The sequence below is a fragment of the Fundulus heteroclitus genome, chromosome 16 (assembly GCF_011125445.2).
Source record: "Fundulus heteroclitus isolate FHET01 chromosome 16, MU-UCD_Fhet_4.1, whole genome shotgun sequence".
NCBI lineage: Eukaryota > Metazoa > Chordata > Actinopteri > Cyprinodontiformes > Fundulidae > Fundulus > Fundulus heteroclitus.
This window is the reverse complement of record NC_046376.1, coordinates 34,557,895-34,577,381: the sequence shown is the minus strand read 5'-3', so window position 1 is coordinate 34,577,381 and position 19,487 is coordinate 34,557,895. Positions and strand designations below refer to the sequence as shown.

The 19,487-nt window shown below is 45.4% G+C and overlaps 1 protein-coding gene across 2 annotated transcripts; it reads right to left on the bottom strand.

Moving 5' to 3' along the window:
- Positions 1-317: 317 nt before the first annotated feature.
- Positions 318-19,114, bottom strand: scaf1 (SR-related CTD-associated factor 1). Of its 2 annotated transcripts, XM_012860947.3 has the most exons (6): positions 18,925-19,114; positions 7,903-11,393; positions 4,947-5,029; positions 4,540-4,845; positions 1,167-1,295; positions 878-1,036 (listed from the first exon to the last, which is right to left on the bottom strand). In XM_012860947.3, exons 2-6 carry the CDS (start codon positions 11,324-11,326, stop codon positions 878-880), a joined length of 4,101 nt encoding a protein of 1,366 aa, XP_012716401.2. In that variant the 5' UTR covers positions 11,327-11,393; positions 18,925-19,114. The 2 variants fall into 2 exon arrangements, with proteins under 2 accessions (XP_036004444.1, XP_012716401.2); XM_036148551.1 differs by lacking the exon at positions 18,925-19,114 and having other exon boundaries at positions 318-1,036; positions 7,903-11,326.
- Positions 19,115-19,487: the final 373 nt, after the last annotated feature.

The window sequence follows — 19,487 nt, the reverse complement described above, 5'->3', positions numbered from 1 at the left end:
CAGTGTTTATGTGAGGACCGTCTCTGGTCCTGAGACAGGGTGGTTCCTAGGAACCAAACGTGATCGACAGTAGAAACAGTGATGTTGAGGGGGGTAAAGGGAAGCTGGGAGGAGATGTTGTCCAGAATCTTGGAGACAGGTCAGCTAAGCTGAGGTGCAGGCAGGAACGTCTTTACGACCCTTTTGTTGTCAACAGTCAGAATGTTGGACGAAGGCTGTCGGGGGAAACGTGGCGTCGTCTCGGTCAGTTTCAAGATGAAGCGGCCTCATAGACGGATGTGTGTGGTGCACTAAAACAAAGACCACTGTGCTGCACAGCAATTCTCAAGCAATGTTTATATTTGAGGATCAAGTTATTTTTATAAAGACATTTAGTAACTTCCCCCCAACTTCTGTACCACATGCACACAATACACACAGTAAAAGTCAGACAATACAATGGATGTCCAGCGCAGAGCGATGCAGACACGTGGAGAGGAGATGCGGTAGTGTCTGCCTGTGGAGGCTCCTTCAGCGTTTCCCCATAGATTACTGGAACAGAGCGGTGGAACATCTCCTCTTCAATGTCGCCAAGCCAGAACAAAGTTATTCGTTGCACTTTGACCGGCAACTCTTTTGTGAAACCTCCAGGAGACAGAGGCAACAAAGTGTTGACTTCCCAGAGATGCTGGACTGCAGCTGATCCCGGCTGGCAGCGTCCGCTTCCTGAACACTGCATTCACCATGGATGCGAGACGTATTTACAGAGAGAAAACGAGAGACGAGGGAGCAGGTGGCATGGATGCGTGGACAAAGTAGGCTTCAAAAAAACGATGGAAATAAAGGGGAGGAGTCAGTGGAGCGCGCAGACGTTGAGCTGGATGGCTGACCTTCCTCCTCAGGCAGAGGAATGCAGCGCTGCCTGCTCCCTGTCTTCCCGCTCCTCCTCATCCATTTTGCGGCCGTGTTTCCGGAAATACTTGTAGCGTTGAACATAGAGTTTTACGAGGTTGCTGACTTTGACCGGGTTGATTTCTCCAGTGCGGCTGTGGCAGATCTGAGACAAAGAGCGAGCGTTAGTCCTGGTTTCACTGTATCAACGCCAACACAAGCAGTCGACACAGATCGTGCCGGAGCCGAAGAGACTTCAGGGTTTGAATCCTGAGAGTCTGGATGCTGGGACTGACCTTATGCACAGCTTTCCTGAGGATGTCTTTATACTCCTCCTTGTTGATGTCTTTGCGCTGGTAGTAAGGTTTGATGGCCAGCTTCACCTCCTCCACCGCCCGCTCCTGGGTGTGCAGCTTCTTCAGATACTGAGAGAACCAAGCAGCAGTCGTGTTACAACAACGATCAATGCTACAACTACAAGAAATATGAAACACTGCTAAGTACAGGCAACATCATTTCTGAGTAACACTGGTTCCATATTGATCAGGGCCACTGAGCAGAGAACAGAGCTCCTCCTTTAGTCACAGTGCAGGCCAGAAGTTTACATCCACTCATCATTAGGCAGGAATGTCTCATTTGGACCTTAAAACGATTCATTTCAACGGTTCCTCATTTTGTGTTAAAAACCCACCTTGGGGGTAGGAGTTTGAATTCATCGTGGATTTTCACTATAAACAACACAGGGTCAAAAATAATCATACAGGCTCAAATACATACATTCGTCCAAACTCTATTTTAGTATTCATCACTTTGAGTCAGTCTGCCTCCAGCAAGGCAGAGTACGGCATTCGACTTTTCACTAAGCTGTTAAAAACTTTTACAGAGCTACCATAAAAAGCATTCTGTGGAATTTAGCATGGGTGGTGAGGAGATCACAGGGGATTGTGGGATGCCATCTGGACATGGTTTGTGTTGCAGGAGTCCAGATAAGGGCCAGACATTGCCACTGATCCTACCTAATGTACCGTTTGATCCATTTCCACCAGGGAAATGCTTCAGAAACATATAATCAAAAACTAACAAACCCAAAACCTGTGAGGGCTATCGCCCCCTGCTGAGAAGATATGGTCTGTTACATGTCAGGGAATGTCTGGCTGGACATCCATCGATGCAGGTTGCATAGATCTGTAAATGAAGGCTTAAAATTACTGCACACCATTTACTGCGGGTATGAGTGTGTCATCGAGGGAGCGTTCAGTGATTAATTCATGCAGCAACACAGTGATTTATATAATTTGGACTTGGTACGAGTCTCAACAGATCACAAAGACTATTTGCATGCTTTAAGCCTCTCAGGAAGCGTGACGGTCAGTGCAATCAGCTGATTTCTTTTATAAAATAAATAAACATGTGGAAATATGTCTTGTTGTGTCTGTGTGTTATCTGTGTGCATCCTGAGCTGCTGTCTGTCTTAAAAAAATGTCACCATGGTAACACAGTGAACATGTGAACATGTACAGGTGGCCAGTCTACTGGGACAACACAAACACCCAAACCTGACATATCCAGGACAGTCATTCATGCATAGGCCAGGCAGAACAGGTAAACTCTGAGCAGAAAGGCAGCAGGACTGGATTCACACCAACTCTGACAAGGCGAGGTCACATGACCAGACAGAACCATGCCAGCCGCTGCTCCATGGCAACAACAGGTATTGGTTTTGGCTCCAACTTAATAGGGGCCATATCTCCAGATATTACAGGGATGTATATCTGAATCTGCTGCTATGTAATTAACAAAGACTTAAGGCCATAAAATAGCTGCCAACATGAATCATGCATGTTCGGAAATGTACCGAACGTTTTCTGGAGGTTCAACGGGTCCAGCTGAGCAGCAGAGTTAGGGCTTCTGTGATTTAATCTGTAAATTTTATTCAGTGGTTAGATCAAAACAGACAAGAACATTTTAGAATGGGGGAAAAAACCTCTGTGTTACGCTAAACTGGACTTTTTCACCTAACTGCACAGACTGCAGGCCGGAGATGGACCAGGGGGAAGTTGTGATACAATGTTTAAGAGATTTAGTGAAACTAAAATGCATGTGAATAAATGTTCTTTAAAGTAATTTAATTTTTAATCATGCTTTAATTCTTTTTCTGCTAAGAACACATTTTATCTAATCTAACTTTTTATCTCCATTTGCCGAGAACCTCCGAGGTCTCAGAACGTGAACTAGACTCCGGTGATGTTCTACTCTAGCATGATAGGGACTCCCTGCTCCCTGGGGAGGAAAACAAACATAGGACAACAGCAGCAGAATCGTTTTTTCCTAAGAGCTTTTTAACAGACGTGGTAAAAACGCAGGTGCTCTTTTAAGAGCCGAGTCGGAGACAGAGGAGAATGGAGGGAAAAACAAAGACACACACACACCAGGACACAGCAGCTGAGCCACACCAACTACTGATCAAGTCTACAGCCCAGTGTTGACTGATATAAAAGTCAGTTGTGTTTTTTGTTTTATTCACTGGGCGTTAAAACTTGATTATCTTCCTGTTCCTTTTGACCTCGTCTTCAGGCACAGAGAAGGCACCAGGACAGTTTATAGTGACTCCATGAGGTCCCATGCCATCTTCAGACTCAGCACCCCTCCTCCGACATGCTTCACTGAAACAGCGATCAACAAGATCTACAGCGAGACCAAAAGCACGCATAACAGCCTTTTGAACTGTAATCGAACTGAGTGTGTAAAGACTCCTAACCCAACCTACCTCCCAAGCTTTACTAGTGAGATATCCCCCCCACTATCTTCACTTTCACTCCACAACACAGAGCCCAAAACGCAGCTGCAGTCTGATGTTTACACCCAGTCATCATGAGCATGAGCATCTTAAATAAACTTTAGATATAAATATGACCACAATAATCAATATTTTACCTGTTTGAAATGAAGAAGACTGTATTAGCTGCGTTTACATAGACAAAAGTAATCAGAATAAAAATGCGTCATGTAAACAAGTCAACAGGAATATTGTGTTCAGATTAAGCTCAACTGGAATTAAACTGTAATCCCAATGAGAGGGGTTGTTTATGCCGATCGATAATCCGATCAACATGCATTTAAACGCTGGTCAGGATCAAGTTATTCTGAATATGACAAACAGACATGTGTGCCTGATGTAAACATGATGTATTTCTGCATTGGTGAGTGGCAGAAATACGTCGGGAAGAGAAGCTGTCAGGGATCCAGATACAACCCTTCTGCTCAAAACATTAAAAGAGCTCAAAATTTTTATTTATTCAGTAACATTTCGTTATAAAAGCTGGTGCAAGTCCAGCCTGCGTGCTCGGAAGACAAACTCGTATAGTGCGTAGTTTACTATATTTTGTTGTTCAGCAAAGACAGAAGTTCTTCTTCTGTTTTTTTTAAGGGAAATTTGCTAACTGCGCATGTCAGAGTGGTTCTATTCTGAATAAAGCCTGGCACATATAAACACACATTATGTTTAATTTATTGTGTTCCCATATAAACGGTACAATCTGATTATTTTTTCGTTTTTTAATCCAAATGCATTTTAATCCAACGGGGACATTTTGTGCATGTAAACATAGGTAGTGTGAGAATCAGCACAGACGACCTGGCCAGCACCAACATACCACCCGCCAGCCATACCTTATCTGAATCCTTGCTCTCATTTTCCCATCCGGCTTCACCGGAGCTCCCCGTCATGCCTGACAGCCCCGCGGGCAGCATGGGGGGTGGGGTCTGTGCGCATCCCCCTCCTAGGGACGCGTGCAGGTGAGACGGGGGAGTTTTACTGCATCCCACCAATGGGAGAGAGCTGTGGAGGATGAACTGGGCCGGGCTCAGGCCGGGAGGCGGAGGCACAGTGGGGGGTGGAGGTATCTGGACGGCAGAGGAAGCCGAGGAAGGAGGAACATGATGCTGAGACTGGTTCTGGTTGGCTTGGGACAGGATCTGCGCGTGAGAGACCAAACCAACGAACAATCAGAGCTTCTTTAGACACTAAAGGAGATCAACAATGCTTGCGGTGAAAGCTCTCCATCGGTGTCACTCACCTGACTGGTTGCTTGAATGAACTCCTGCGCTTTCGCCCTGCTGGCGATGTTGGCCTCCTCCATTTTGAAGAGCAGAGCCGTCACTGACAGAATAACGATTTAAACAGTTTCAGGTAAGTGCCGCGTTCCCATGCAAACATCACATAAATATCTACGTGCAGTGAAGCAGCCGTTCCCCACAGCCTGGCACAAGAGCACAGTGCTGATGCCTGTGGATCAACCCAGAAGAACCCAGACCCATTTGTACTTTCGTGAAAATGATGGGAGTTGTACGTTACACCAACAGGATCTCACGTGGCACATTTATGAAGGTTTTTCGAAAATAGCGCCACCTACAGGCAAAGATCTGGAACGTCACATATATGTCACATTGGGCATGTGTCGTGAACTCATTCTGCTGTTGGAGATGAAATTGCAGAGAGTTTCCTGTACATGAACACTACATGAAGAACTGATCAGAAACTATTTGTACGTAAGGTCAATATCATATTTGAACCGCTCTTCTCAAGGCTGTTTTGGGAGTTTAGTCAAAGCCAGATGGTAAGATTTGCAGCAATTTCCTTCCTCAGTGAAGCAAAGGCGCACATAACATTTGTCACAGATGATGATGGTTGCTTTTACTTTGCAATATTTGCTACGACCAAGCTTGTCACATTTTACAGGGCAGTGTGCGACCATCATCTGGAACTACAAACACAGGTGGTGATGAGATGGTCTGGGATGGGCGCCCCCTCTGTGACTTCACAAGTATCCGGCTAGAGGCCACCTCTGCATGGACGTTCCTCTGTTTCAGTGGCTTTTGGACACAAAGTAGTTTGCAATCACGACGGTAAATAAACCAAGGATTAACAACACTTAGCATGATGGCTTACCAGAACAGGTAGAGATACCTCCTTGACTTAATGTGGTTCTTGTACCGTGCAATTCATGCAGCGAGTACGTCGATCCCACCCATGCATGTGTTGTACTCCCTCACCATACGGGGCCTTTTGAACTCCACAAATTATTTTTTCTTTTTATCCATTTTACAAAAAGTAAAAAAAAAAAAAAAACAATAGCAAAGGGGGTAACAGTAAATGGAGCTGCCTAGAGCTAAATAAAAGTAGCTCATTTAAATTTTTCCATTCTCCAATTTGTTGAAATATTTTTAAAATTGAAAGAGAGGAAATATATTGATTTAAAATAACTGAATGAGGTTAACATTTATTAAGCAGATTCATCTTATTAAGACAAATATGTCACATGATTGTTTTTGACAATTTTCAGTTAAATGCCCAATGTGACGTATATGTCACAGCAATATTTGACAAACCTTTTTTACATCAAAATGTTTTAGAAACAGTGAAATTAGGTTATGATTGTTACAAGACATGTTATCTAAGGACTAGAAGTGCTGAACCAACTTACCTTTGCTAAGAGAAAACAATGTTTCTAAAATTAGCTTGGTGGTCACACTAGCTGCCCAGGTGCACCATGACTTTGGCTATGATGTCTCCCGTTCCCAGAGTCCCCCACTAGTCACATGACTGGATCAGGATGTTCAGTATATGCCACTTTGGGGCTAATAGAGTTAAAAGTAAATCTTAAACCGTAAAATCAAATGTTTCTTAATGCACAACGGGGCGTGGGTCCTAAGGAGTTAATTATGAAATCACATGGGAAAACTGCCTTCATGCAACTGGAGCTACATCTTTGTTCCCTATGTGAACACAGAACCTCCTAGAAGCCGGCTGCTGGCCATTATTGCTTGGTTTCTCAGCCCTGACTGGTGACCACAGTCAGAAGCTGTAAAATCCACCTGTCTGTGAACGTACCATGCATACATTAGCTCAACAGCGTTGGGCTGACACCAACACTCCTCAGTGTGGATGCCGTTACCGAGTGGCAAAGTTTAAAAGAAGATGGTAATTCTTGTCATGTTAAGACAAGACTGGAGTTCATTCAGGCTTCAGCAGATAGCAGGAAGGCTGAGCCTGTCTAGAGACAGGATTTGGACTCTCTAAGGTAAAAACATGTTAGCATGTTACATCAGCATGCTAAGGACAGGGCACCAGCTCATTTAGGCCCAGCAGATGGACACGGTACTGAGCCGGGTTCTGCTGGAGGTCTCCTTACTGGCCACTGTGGTGAAATACCTTTTCGGTATGAGGGACAGTTGCCTAGGTTACGACTCAATGCAACCAATTCTCCTCGAACGCCACACTGCGAAAAGAGAACTAAAAGTATGTACATTTTTCTTGAAATTAGTGTATTTGTCCTTGATTTAACCAAGCAAATAATATGATCTGCCAATGGAATGAGTATTTTATCCCAAAAATAAGATAATTGGAATTTTGAGATAACTTGAAATAAGATGGAGATGAACTGTTCCTATTTTAAGTGCAAAAAATCTTATTCCATTGGCAGGTTATTTAAACTTGCCTGCACAAATCAAGGACAAATACAATCATTTCAAGCAAATCTTACTTTTCGTTCCATTTTTGCAGCGCACACATTCGCTCAGGAGGAGGAGGGATAGCTGCAGAGTCAATGACTCAACGTAATCAGCCAGGCCTCCAAGGAAGGAGAACCTCTCACCAGGTGGTAGCTAACGTGATGACACGATCCCTTGGATCAAATTGCAGTATATGTAAATCTGTTGTTAAACGCTGCAACAGGTGTCCAATTCACAATTTCAATTTGTCCAAATAAAATTAAAGTGCAACTAAAATCCAGTTTTCCAGAGCCATGTTGCCCCTGCTCCTAAAACTAACACTTCATGATCCTTCGTGGCACAAAGTACAGAAATATTTTACGTGCTGCGCTAGTAAGAGAAAATAGAATCAAATAAAATCTGTGCCCATTTAAACTAGAACGTATTAAAAAATGAATACGTTCTAGTCTATACACCAATGAAAAACATTGTTTTTCATTGGTGTTTCTGATTGATTCAGGCAAACTATGAGCAGGAGCTTACGTGCTAAGACACCTCCGGTTGTACAGTCTACTCCGGTCTGAAGACTCCAGGGCAAAGTAGGCGCTGCTGGCGGAGGCGGAGGAGGAGGCGGCGGCACCTTGGTGGCAGAAGAGGAGGATACCGAGGAAGAGGAGGAGGGGTCGGTTGAAGAGAGAGAGAGCGAAAGGGAGTTGAGACCTGCTGATGAAGACGAGCAAGGAGGCGAGGCTAAAGATTTTGGCATGTCCTCTGGAGGTTGGGGTTTTCCAGTCTGTGTGGACAGGGTACTTCCAAGGCCAGCCCCCTGGGGAGTGGACAAACTGGATGGGCTGGAAGCTGGCGGAGAGGGGCTGTTTTGACTGGGACCTTCCTCCGCTAGAAAGGTGGGCTCTGGTGTCTTACAGCTGCTGTCCACAGTCTGAGAGTCGGGTGAAGACTCCCTCGTGTCCCGCAGGGGGGCGTTAGATGGAGGAGGCGTGTGTGGTGGAGAGGAGGAGGGCGGGAGAACACTGGTGGAGGAGGACGTTGAAGACGAGGATGAGGAACAAGGCGGAGGGCCCGCTTGACCTGCATGTGGACTGGCCGATTTGCTCCCGTCTCCGACGGCCGATGGAGCATCAAAGCCGGCTCCGCCCCAGCCTTCTGATGCCGATTTCGTTTGGCTTCCATCACCAGCAGCCACACCGGCCGTCCCACCTTTCTTACTGTTTTTCTTGGCTAAGCGCCGGCGACGCTTGGTTGCCAGAGAAGACGAGGGGGAGGACGCGGAGGAAGACGTGGAGGTGATGGAGCTTGGTTTTGTTTTCTTAGATTTCAGTCCAGCCGGGCGGGTTAAGGACGACGGCGGCGCAGCCAGGCTGCTTCGTTTTCCCAGACCGCCCAGATCTTTAGCTCGGCCACCTAACGACAGCGGCTCTGAGCACGGTTTCAGGAACGGTGACCTGCTTTCGTTGTCTCTACAGAAGACCACGGCAATTGAGCCCCCCACCACTGAGCCCCCGGCCCCCCCTCCCGCTCCCCCTGGGCCTAGAAGGTCCATGCTCAGTTTCCCAGAACCGACTGTTGCCCCTGTGGTACTGCTCACTCCCTCTCGCACCAGCACAGACACTTTAGACTGAAGTTTTCCTTTCCGACTGCTGCCGCTCTCTTTCTTGGATTTGCCAGAACGGATTAGCTCCTTTCTGCTGCCTTTATCCCGGACCTTGTCCTTTCCTACTTTCCTGACTCTCTTGGCTGATGAGAGGCCAGGAGCCATGGAGGTAGGACTCGAAGTGACCGTTAGCGAGGACAGGCATTTGCCTGTTATTCTATTCGAAGAGGAATCGGACTTCTTTATTGTGTGAGCCTTCTTTTTTGGGTGACTCGGTCTGGCTTTAGGGGACGGTTTGGCTTTAGGGCTCGGGACGGGCGGTTCTAAAGGCAGAGCAGCAGGAGGCGTCTCCTCCAGGGATGGGTAATCGGAGTCCAAAGCTTCTCCATCCAAAGACAACATGTCGATCTCCAATTTGTCTGAGTAGCGGTCTGACTCGTAGCCGTGATACCTCGGTGAGGAGAACGACCGGGACCGGTTGCGATTGCGAACACCTTCCTGGTCCTCCGGGTCTCCAGCCGACTGCCATTTTCTCCTCTTCCTGTCCTCTTTGGGACGGCAAGCCGCAGCCGCCGCCAGCCTCGGGGAGCCGGGAACCGTGGTGGTAGTGGTGCTCGTCACTGTAATGGTTCGCTTAATAGCGAAGAGGTCGGAGCCATTGAGGTCTTGAATAGACGGTGGGACAACAGGGCGACCATCCCGTCGACGCTCCCGTTCATGCTGCCTGTCTCGATCACTGTCCCTCTTTTCCCTGCTGCTTTTGGACCTCTTTGAAAGGGCCCGTTCTCTGCTGCTGGAGTGCCTTTTGCCTTTCCTTTCCCTCTCCCCCCTTCTAGGGCTGGAATCTCGCACTCTCTCGTCTTTCCTGTGACTGCTGCTGCGATCCTGATGCCTGTTCCTGTCTCGATCTCTGTCTTTATCTCTGTCTCTGCCTCTATCTCTGTCCCTTTCTCTGTCTCGGTGGCTTTTTCTGTCCCTTTCTTTGTCCTTTTCCCGTTCCCTGTGTCTTTCTTCAGACAGACTTGAAAAGGAGCGTCTGGAGTGCGTCTCTTTTCTTGAAGAGTGATGGGAGGCTTCTGGGCTGCTGTGTCGTCTTTTCTTTGCTTTATGGTTGCTGCTCCTACTGCTCCCCCTCGTTTTCACCTCCTTCCCATCTTTGTGTCCTCGCTCTTTCTCCACGCTCCTCTCCCGATCCTCCTCTTTGGCCTTCCTTCTCTTCTTCCTTCTGACCACCTTTTCTCCTGGCTTCCTTTCCTTGCTTTTCTGTCTGTCGCGGTCTTTTGAACTTTTGGAGGATTTGTGATTCTTACTCGTTTGCTCTACAGGGGGGGTGACGGGGGAGGCAGACGTGGAAGCTTGAGGAAGGGAAGGAGCTAGCGGTGGCTGAGAAGAAAGAGGCGAAGAGGCAGGAAAGGAAAGGTATCTTTCCTTTCTCCTACTGACCAGCTTCCTTCTCAAATCCTCCACTCCAACTTCCGGCTCATCCTCGAGCTCCCTGTCGTCTTCCCAGTTTCCCTCCGTGCACACGGAAACAAAGCCGTCACCATCCAGCACCCGCAGAATGCGCTCTGGTTTGGAACTAAAGAAGGAAATAGGTGGGGAATCAGGTGGAAGGGGTTCCTCTGGAGGTCTCTTTTTAGCTCCGTCTCTGTCAGCAGCTCCCACTATTTCCCCCTCCTCTATCTCAGAATTATCAGAGTCACCGCCTTCCCTCAGCCCCCGGGCTTTGCCGCTCCCCCGCTCCACTCTCCTCCTCAGAGGCTTATGGCAGCTCAGACTGGGGCTCAGTGGATCAGTCAGAGTCTCTGTAGAGTCTGGAGGCTCTTCGTCTTTTTCGTCATCGTTTATTTCTACACTTTTCTCCAGGATCTCCATTTTGTCGAGTCCATCGTCCATATCGGATTGTGGTGAGCCGGTGGGATCAAAGGGGTCATATTTCTCCCCTTCCCCCTCCTCCCCCTCCAGCGTTCTCCCTTTCTCTCCATCAGTTGGACTGTAGGGATCGTACATATCCCCTTTGCCGTCGTCTTCTTCCCAACTAACGCTCGCCTGCATGGCCGCGTGAGGGTAGCGCTCCCCTGAAGCGTTAATGGATGTAGACGTGGCGAGAGGCTGCGTGGAAGTAGAAGAAACCCTGGCCACCTCGTTCCGACTTTTTACATTGTTTTTATACACGGAGGGATTGGCGCAAAGCGAGGAGGACGAAGACGACGGTGAAGATGGCTCGGACGAAGGAGGTGACGGAGACGAGAAGGGTGAACAGGGAGGAGGGCTCCTTGCGGTCTCTCCGACGTCAGCCGGGGAGGAGGAGGGGGAAGACCTCCTTTTGAAGCCTGGTGCTGCAGCCGAGTCCATGGGGCGGGAAAAGCGTCGGTATAGAGGTCAGCCAAGGCCACACAAGATAAAAAGTCCAGGCACAAACCTAGCAGAGAAGGGAGATGAGACGTAATTAATAAACAATTATTCTGCTGCTTTGCAAAACTAATTGTACATGTTCACAGTTCATGTAATGGAATTTATCTAAATACAATTGCCTTTTCTGTCCCGGCATGGTGCAGGGTTTTTGCTGCTGTTGTCCAAATTACACTGAAATTAGACAATGAGCGTAACGGCGCTACATGCTAAGCTAACAGTACGACACGGATGTTTGAAAGCAACATAGAAAGGTCAATAAAGCTCTTGAAGGTGTATCAGCAAAGTTGTAAACCTCACGGACAACATAAGCTAAAGTAGCTGTTAATACATGCTGTTCATGCCCAATGAAAAGGTTCTGTCTGGGGTCCGCCTTTGAGCTTAACTACGCAACTCTCCAGATGCGAGTGCATAGTGAAGCAGCAAAACAACGCACCAGCACCCGCCGAGCCTCTGACCAAAGATCTCTCAGCACGAATATCCAAAATCCATCCATCCATTTTCTGACTCGCTTAATTGCGGGGGTTGCTGGTGCCTATCTTCAGCGTACACCCTGGACAGGTCGCCAGTCTGTCGCAGGGCAACACAGAGACAAATAGGACAAACAACCATTCACACACACACTCACACCTAAGGACAATTTAGGGAGGCCAATTAACCTAACAGTCATGTTTTTGGAGTGTGGGAGGAAGCCAGAGTACCCGGAGAAAATCCACACATGCACAGGGAAAACATGCAAACTCCATGCAGAAAGGCCCAGGGTTGGATTTGAACCCAGAACCTTCTTGCTGCAAGGCACCAGCACTACCCACTGCTCCACTGTGCAGCCCTGTCCAAAATCCAACCTATGAAAATGATTTCACTGTGGTTAAAGATCCTTTGAAGTGTTCTCGCCACTCCCACCATGGCCTAGGCAAAAAAAATCTAATAAAGCTCTAAATTTTAACTCGGTGAGGCAAACTTTGGAGCGAGACTCTTCTCCCCTCTCTGCTCCTTTCTCTGTCTCTCACACATAGCTGTGGCCTGTTTTATTAGTAGTTTAAGCTGAGGTGTGATTCAGATATTTATCCAGGTGGATTATTTTATTCTTAAAAAAATATCCAAGACAGTCTTGCCTATACAATTATACAAACACTGTTTGTATTTTCAATTTCATTTATGTTTTTATTTATAACGACTTAGTTGTTTTAATCTTTACCATTTCTCGCATATTCCTTTAAAGTGTCGATGTCACAAACAAGACGTGTGGGGGGGGGGGGAAATAAAGCCTCCCCCAGGAAGTGTTTCCCTCTTTTCTCATTTCTAGGCTGGTAGAAACAAACTGGACTGGGCGAGCAGAACCGGGGCCTTTGACAGCGCTGGATGAAAACAAATTCAGCGCATAAACACTGGGTACTCATAAATAAAAGCCTTTGCAGTTGTCTTCATGGGAGTGGTGGCCTTGTGGTTAGGGGGCTGGGCATTTTCATCTTGGAGAGACTGCAAAGGTCGGTGGTCCTGAAACTCATCTGTCACTCTGGTGCCTAGACTAAACTGTGCTGATCAGTGTGGCAGCACACTGCTCCCTAAAGGAGGGTTAAACAGAGCCCCCTCTGTGGGAATATAAAGGGATTTCCCCCCCAGAAGTTAACCTATTCTTAAATTTCAGTCCCTGCATAAGTCTTGGAGGTTGGAAGGCCCCCCTCGCCATCACCCTAATCCTTAGCTCCCTACACAGATCCATCCATCCATCCATCCATTTTCTAACGCGTCTATCCCTTGTTGGGTTTCGAGGGGTGCTGGTGCCTATCTCCAGCTGTCAATGGGCGAGAGGCGGGGTACACCCTGGACAGGTCACCAGTCTATTGCAGGGCCCTACGCAGATACTCTACCACATTTGGGTCAGGACAGTCTGGGCCGCTCCAATAAAGCTGGCTGGCAAGTTCTTCCTCACACCGCTGTGTCTGTGAAGTCATTGTCATGCTGAAACACCGAATGTTGCTCAAGACCTGCTTTCTCAGCAGACTGCCTGGTGTTGTTACCGGGAACCTTGACATATTCCTTCTCCATGATGCCATTTATTTTCATTAGACAGTCCATTCCATTGGCTAAAAACACCCCAACCCAAGCATTAAAGTCCCACCACCACACTTGACCAAGGGGGTGGTGTTATTCAGGCAGAGGGCTTCTCTTTTTTAACGTCACACTGCTCAGATAAGAGTTTGCAGAAGGCCAAGGAGGCTTTTGTGTTCTACTTCGGAGGTAGGTTCCTCCTTGACCTGCCTCCACAGGGTGCAGCCGTACGCAGTGCCAGTAGCAGTCTGCCTAAAGATGTTTCCGCTGACGTCCCCCACATTCTTCACAATGGTGTTCAGAGCTGCACAATACTAGAAAACCCTTCCAATTGCAATAATACTAAGAATTCCTATGATGGCGAAAACAGTTGCTTTCCTCTCTTTCTCATCTGTGCTTCCATTGCTCTGTGACCTTTAACAGTTTCGGTAACGTCACTAGAGTCCGGTGTGAGCACCTGCTGCCGTGAGACTTGTCTGAATATTACATTAGCATGGGGGAAGCAAGTTCATAAACCATTTAATCAGTCAACAATGAGTGAACTCTCAACAGTCCATGGCGTATCTTGTACACACTGATGCTGCGATGATGTTCTATCCGAGATATATTGTGCAGCCCCACTAGCCTTGGCGAAGATCCTTGCATTATTTTCAACTCTGGCATCATTAGCATTTCCTGTGCAGGTGAGATCTTTGACTTCCCACCATGTTCTCAGAGATTTTCCACACTATTTGTTTTTTAATAATACTTTTTGCTGCAGCTGCTGGAACTTAAAGGCATCTCCCTGCAGCGAGGCCAAGTTAAGTTCAAGAGCGGAGAGGCAAAGCTGTTTGTTTAAAAAAGAAGATGCAGTGAATTATATTAAAAAATTATAATAATATTAAAATTGAATCATCTGTTGCATTATATATATATATATATATATATATATATATATATATATATATATATATATATATATATATATATATATATATATATATATATATATATATATATGTGTGTGTCATAAAAATATGACAAATGTGGAATGTGTGAGCAAAAAACAAGGAACAAGAAGTGAACCGATATGAATTAGTATTCAGATTAGTAGTCTGTACTTAAGCTTAAATGTAGTACTTGTATTCAGTTTAAAAAAAAAAAGCATATTGCTGTATGGTTAAATGTAGTATTATAGTTTGGCAAATGTAAAGTTTAACCCAAAATTATTTTATCACTGGAAGATTTAGGTTTTATTAAAGATCAAAGCTGTTTTTTTATTTTTTTCGTTTCTTCTGACTGGAAGTAATAATATTGTTTAGGAGCGGCCCAGCCAGAGTCCCATCATTGATCTGAGCTGAAGCCGGTGATGGCAAGGAGGCCTTCAAACCTCAAAGCCCAGCAGCTCATCGCCAGGGCAAAAAAACCTCGACATGCCAATAGAATAATGCAAATAAAAATGCTGAACACTCATTTAAAGGGTTTCCCCCAAATATCCCAGTATTTTATTATCTTTTCAGTGATGCCTGTATCCTTTATTATCAGAAACAAACTGGTTGAAAGAAAGTAATGTGAAATGTAAATCTACAAGGGCTATGAATAACTCCACAGTTAACTGTATTTCTCGCAGAAACACGCTGCACTTCACCCTAAACACCGCTCCCCCTCTGCAAAACAAGGTGGCGGCAGCGTCATGCTGTGGGGATGGCCTTCTTCACAGGGGACAGGGAAAGTGGTCAGAGTGGATGGAGCCAAGAACAGGACAATCCTGCTTGACCTTCCAGCATGAACACAGCTCTAAACATGCAGCCAAAGCAGATTCAGCGGTTAGAATGCTTAATCAAAGTCCAAATGAGACTGAATCTTTACCCAGACCCAAACTGATTCTTACATTCACCAACCAAACTGACTGAACTCCAGCTGTTTCAGAAAGAAAAAGGAGCAGATGTTTCAGTCTGCAGATGTTTACAGTCACTAGAGACAGAGCCCCAAAGACCTGCAGCTGGAATAGATCTGTGAATGGAGTATCCACTCAGGATGAGGGAATGGTGGGTTCATGCAAACGTCCATATCAGTTGCAAAGCATTTTACTATCATGCCTCTGTCTGCTTCGCTTTGATTACTCTGTTCATCAGCCCCCATAGCGACAACTTTATCGGGATTACATTTATCAGGGTTATGATAATGAAAAATCCACTTTTTAGCCCTTGAAAACAATTTGTTGTGTAGTTGGAGTCTCTAGGAGAGCAGACAAGTTGAATGTAGTCTGTCCTGGAGCTGTGTAGATAACTTAATATTCTGTTTAAGTGATATTTTTCTTCCCGTTCAGTTTTCTGTTCCATGTTTTTTTTTTTTTTTTTTTTACAATTATGTCACAATATTTGTTGCAGGACTGCTAAACAGGGTCATCCACCATTTTTTTTCTCTGAGCAATTTTGTAGTCCAGACTGAAGGATGCTGAAGCTACAAGTCATCAGTTGTTCATTACACGTCATGGCCATAAGTATTGAAAATTATTCAAATGTTAATATATACAAAGTCTACTGCTTCAGTTTTTATAACAGCAATTTGCATATACTCCAGAATGTTATAAAGGGTGATCAGCGTAACAGCAATTAATTGCAAAGTCAATATTTGCCTAGAAAATGAACTTTATCCCCCAAAACACATCTAAACATCATTGCAGCCCTGCCTTAAAAGGACCAGCTAAGATGGTTTCAGTGATTGCTCCATTAACACAGGTGTGGGTGGTGATGAGGACAGGGCTGGAGATCAGTCTGTCATGATTAAGTAAGAATGACACCACTGGACACTTTAAAAAGAGGCTGGTGCTTGGCATCAATGTTTCTCTTCTGTGAACCATGGTTATCTCTAAAGAAACATGTGCAGTCATCATTGCACTGCACAAAAATGGTCTAACAGGAAAGAATAGCAGCTAGAAAGATTGCACCTCAGTCAACAATCTATCGCGTCATCAAGAACTTCAAGGAGAGAGGTTCCATTGTTGCCAAAAAGGCTCCAAGGCGCCCAAGAAAGACCAGCAAGCGCCAGGACCGTCTATTAAAAGTGTTTCAGCTGCGGGATCGGGCTACCAGCAGTGCAGAGCTTGCTCAGGAATGGCAGCAGGCAGGTGTGAGTGCATCTGCACGCACTGTGACTCTTGGAGCAAGGCCTGGTCTGAAGGAGGGCAGCAAAGAAGCCACTTCTCTCCAGGAAAAACATCAGGGACAGACTGATATTCTGCAAAAGGTAGAGGGAGTGGACTGCTGAGGACTGGGGTAAAGTCATTTTCTCTGATCAATCCCCTTTCTGATTGTTTGGGACATCTGGAAAACAGCTTGTTTGGAGAAGACGAGGTGAACGCTACCACCAGTCTGGTCTCATGCCAACAGTAAAGCATCCTGAAACCATTCATGTTTGGGGTTGCTTCTCAGCCAAGGGAGTCGGCTCTCTCACAGTCTTACCTAAAAACACAGCCATGAATAAAGAATGGTACCAGAATGTCCTCTGAGAGAAACTTCTCCCAACCGTCCAAGAGCAGTTTGGTGATGAACAATGACTTTTCCAGTATGATGGAGCATCTTGCCATAAAGCAAAGGTGATATTTAACTGGCTCAGGGAACAAAACAGAGATTTTGGGTCCATGGCCTGGAAACTCCCCTGATCTTAATCCCATTTAAAACTTGTGGTCAATCATCAAGAGACGGGTGGAAAAACGAAAACCTAGGAATTCTGACAAAATGCAAGCATTGATTGTGCAAGAATGGACTGCTATCAGTCAGGATTTGGTCCAGAAGTTGATTGAGAGCATGCCAGGGAGAATTGCAGAGGTCCTGAAGAAGAGGGGTCAACACTGCAAATATTGACTTGCTGCAATAACTCATTCTGTCATTAAAAGCTTTTGTTACTCACAATATGTTTGAAATTGTATTTATGTACGTATGTGACAACATCTGACATACACACATAAAAACCAGAGGGCAGCAGATCAGGTGAAAATATAATATTTGTGTCATTCTCAATACTTTTAGCCATGACTGTACACTTGAATGTGTATGGCAGTATGTGAATCTTGTAATAGTATTTGCATTTTCTACAATGAGAACATATTAACCATGAGTGCTCTCTTATTATTGGGAGTTTCCATGTGACTTTTTGGACATCGAAGTATAACAGTGCATTTCTCGTTGTTACTATGAGCAGAAAACAAAACATGAATTTGATGTTGCCTGTTATTTTGCAAATGTATGTGATTTTGCTAGCATAGAAACTGAATTCAATTCAATAAAATTTTATTTATATAGCGCCAATTCATTAAACATGTCATCTCAAGGCACTTTACAAAGTCAAGTTTAATCAGATTATACAGTTTGGATCAGATTATACAGATTGGTCAAAAATGTCCTATATAAGGAAACCAGTTGATTGCATCAAAGTCCCGACAAGCAGCATTCACTCCTGGGGAACCGTAGAGCCACAGGAAGAGTCATCTGCATTGTCTATGGCTTTGCAGCAATCCCTCATACTGAGCAAGCATGAAGCGACAGTGGGTAGAAAAACTCCCCATTAATGGGGAGGAAAACCTCCAGCAGAACCAGGCTCAGTATGAACGGTCATCTGCCTCGACCGACTGGGGTTACAGAAGACAGAACAGAGACACAACAAGAGAGACAAAAAAGCACAGAAGCACACATTGATCTAGTAATCTGTTCTACATTAGATGGTAATAGCGGGTGATCAGTCTTCTCTGGATGATGTCACAGCTAACAGAACGCATGAAGCTCTTAAGGAGTCATTAAATTGGTTCATTAATTTAGCTTTATTATAAATCTACGTCAGTCTCAGCATAAAAGGATATGGCATCATGCATGCACAATTTGTAAATCGAAAAATACGTTAGCATTAACAGACATGTACTTGTAATTCAGTCCTGATGTAAAATCTTGAAATTATATGTAATATGTAATTACTATAACAATGTATCAATACATGTATATTACATGTCAATTATCAATTTAGCACTTTTGGCACATGATCAGATGTGGAGGGAGGCGCGGCATGAAGTGCCTCCTTTAGCTTTAAAGAGACAGCATCAAAACCAGATGCTCTCAAACGCACCTCAGAAAAGGTGCAAGAGAGGAGCTGCGGGGCAACAATAACGGGGAATTCAGCCCAAAGCATCGCAGTTCCACTCTATATAGACCACAAATGAATGATTTCAACGTGAAAAGGGAGAACTAAAGAGGATGATGTGTCCCCTTTAAAGAAGCTCTAGCATGTAGCTGAACTGGCACCGCTGTTAGCATCTCTGCCGAAACCGCTGCCAGCCGGCCTAATCATTTGCATTCACTGCTAACCTATAAAAATGCAACTTTGTCCCTATTGACAAACAATCTACGTCGTGTCTAACTGGCTAGTTCCAACAAAACCATGTCCAGCATGTAAACAGTGAGCTAGCAGGGTAGCTGACAGCCCCATGTAGAGAGCAGGGCTGTGTGCTAACGTGTTACCTTGACTCGGCTAGTCTTCGGTCTGACGGAGGATCTGCCGTCCTTCATCCACCTCAACTATTTTACGGCATTCAATCGGCCCTACAATCAAAGCTTTAGCTGCTATTGTTTAATTTCAAAAGCGAAGGAGCCCCGTTCTATTAGTCGCCGCCATCTTCCCTCCCCTGAAGCCGGACGGCAGAGAATCATGGGAAACGGAGTTTTCGCGTGTCGTCATGGCTGTAGGCTTCCCAACGAAACTGATGCCCTAAATTCCAAGAAGACGTTTCCTTACTGCTATTACGCAATCTCTGGGACCCTTTTTGTTTGACAATATTAATCTATCACTGTTCTCAGAAGTAGTTTGGAGTGATAACCTACACAAAAGACAAAAAAAAAATTGGGTTTCCTCAGACCAATTTGAAAAAACTGACTCGACTCCGTTATTTGCCAACTAGGATAAAATTGGAATAAGTTCTTGACATCAACAAAAAAATGGTAAGTTCAACCTGCAACAAACAATTATGCCTGCAGAGATCATCAGGACTGACCTTCTCTCCCTCCAGGACTTTCTCAGGTCAGCT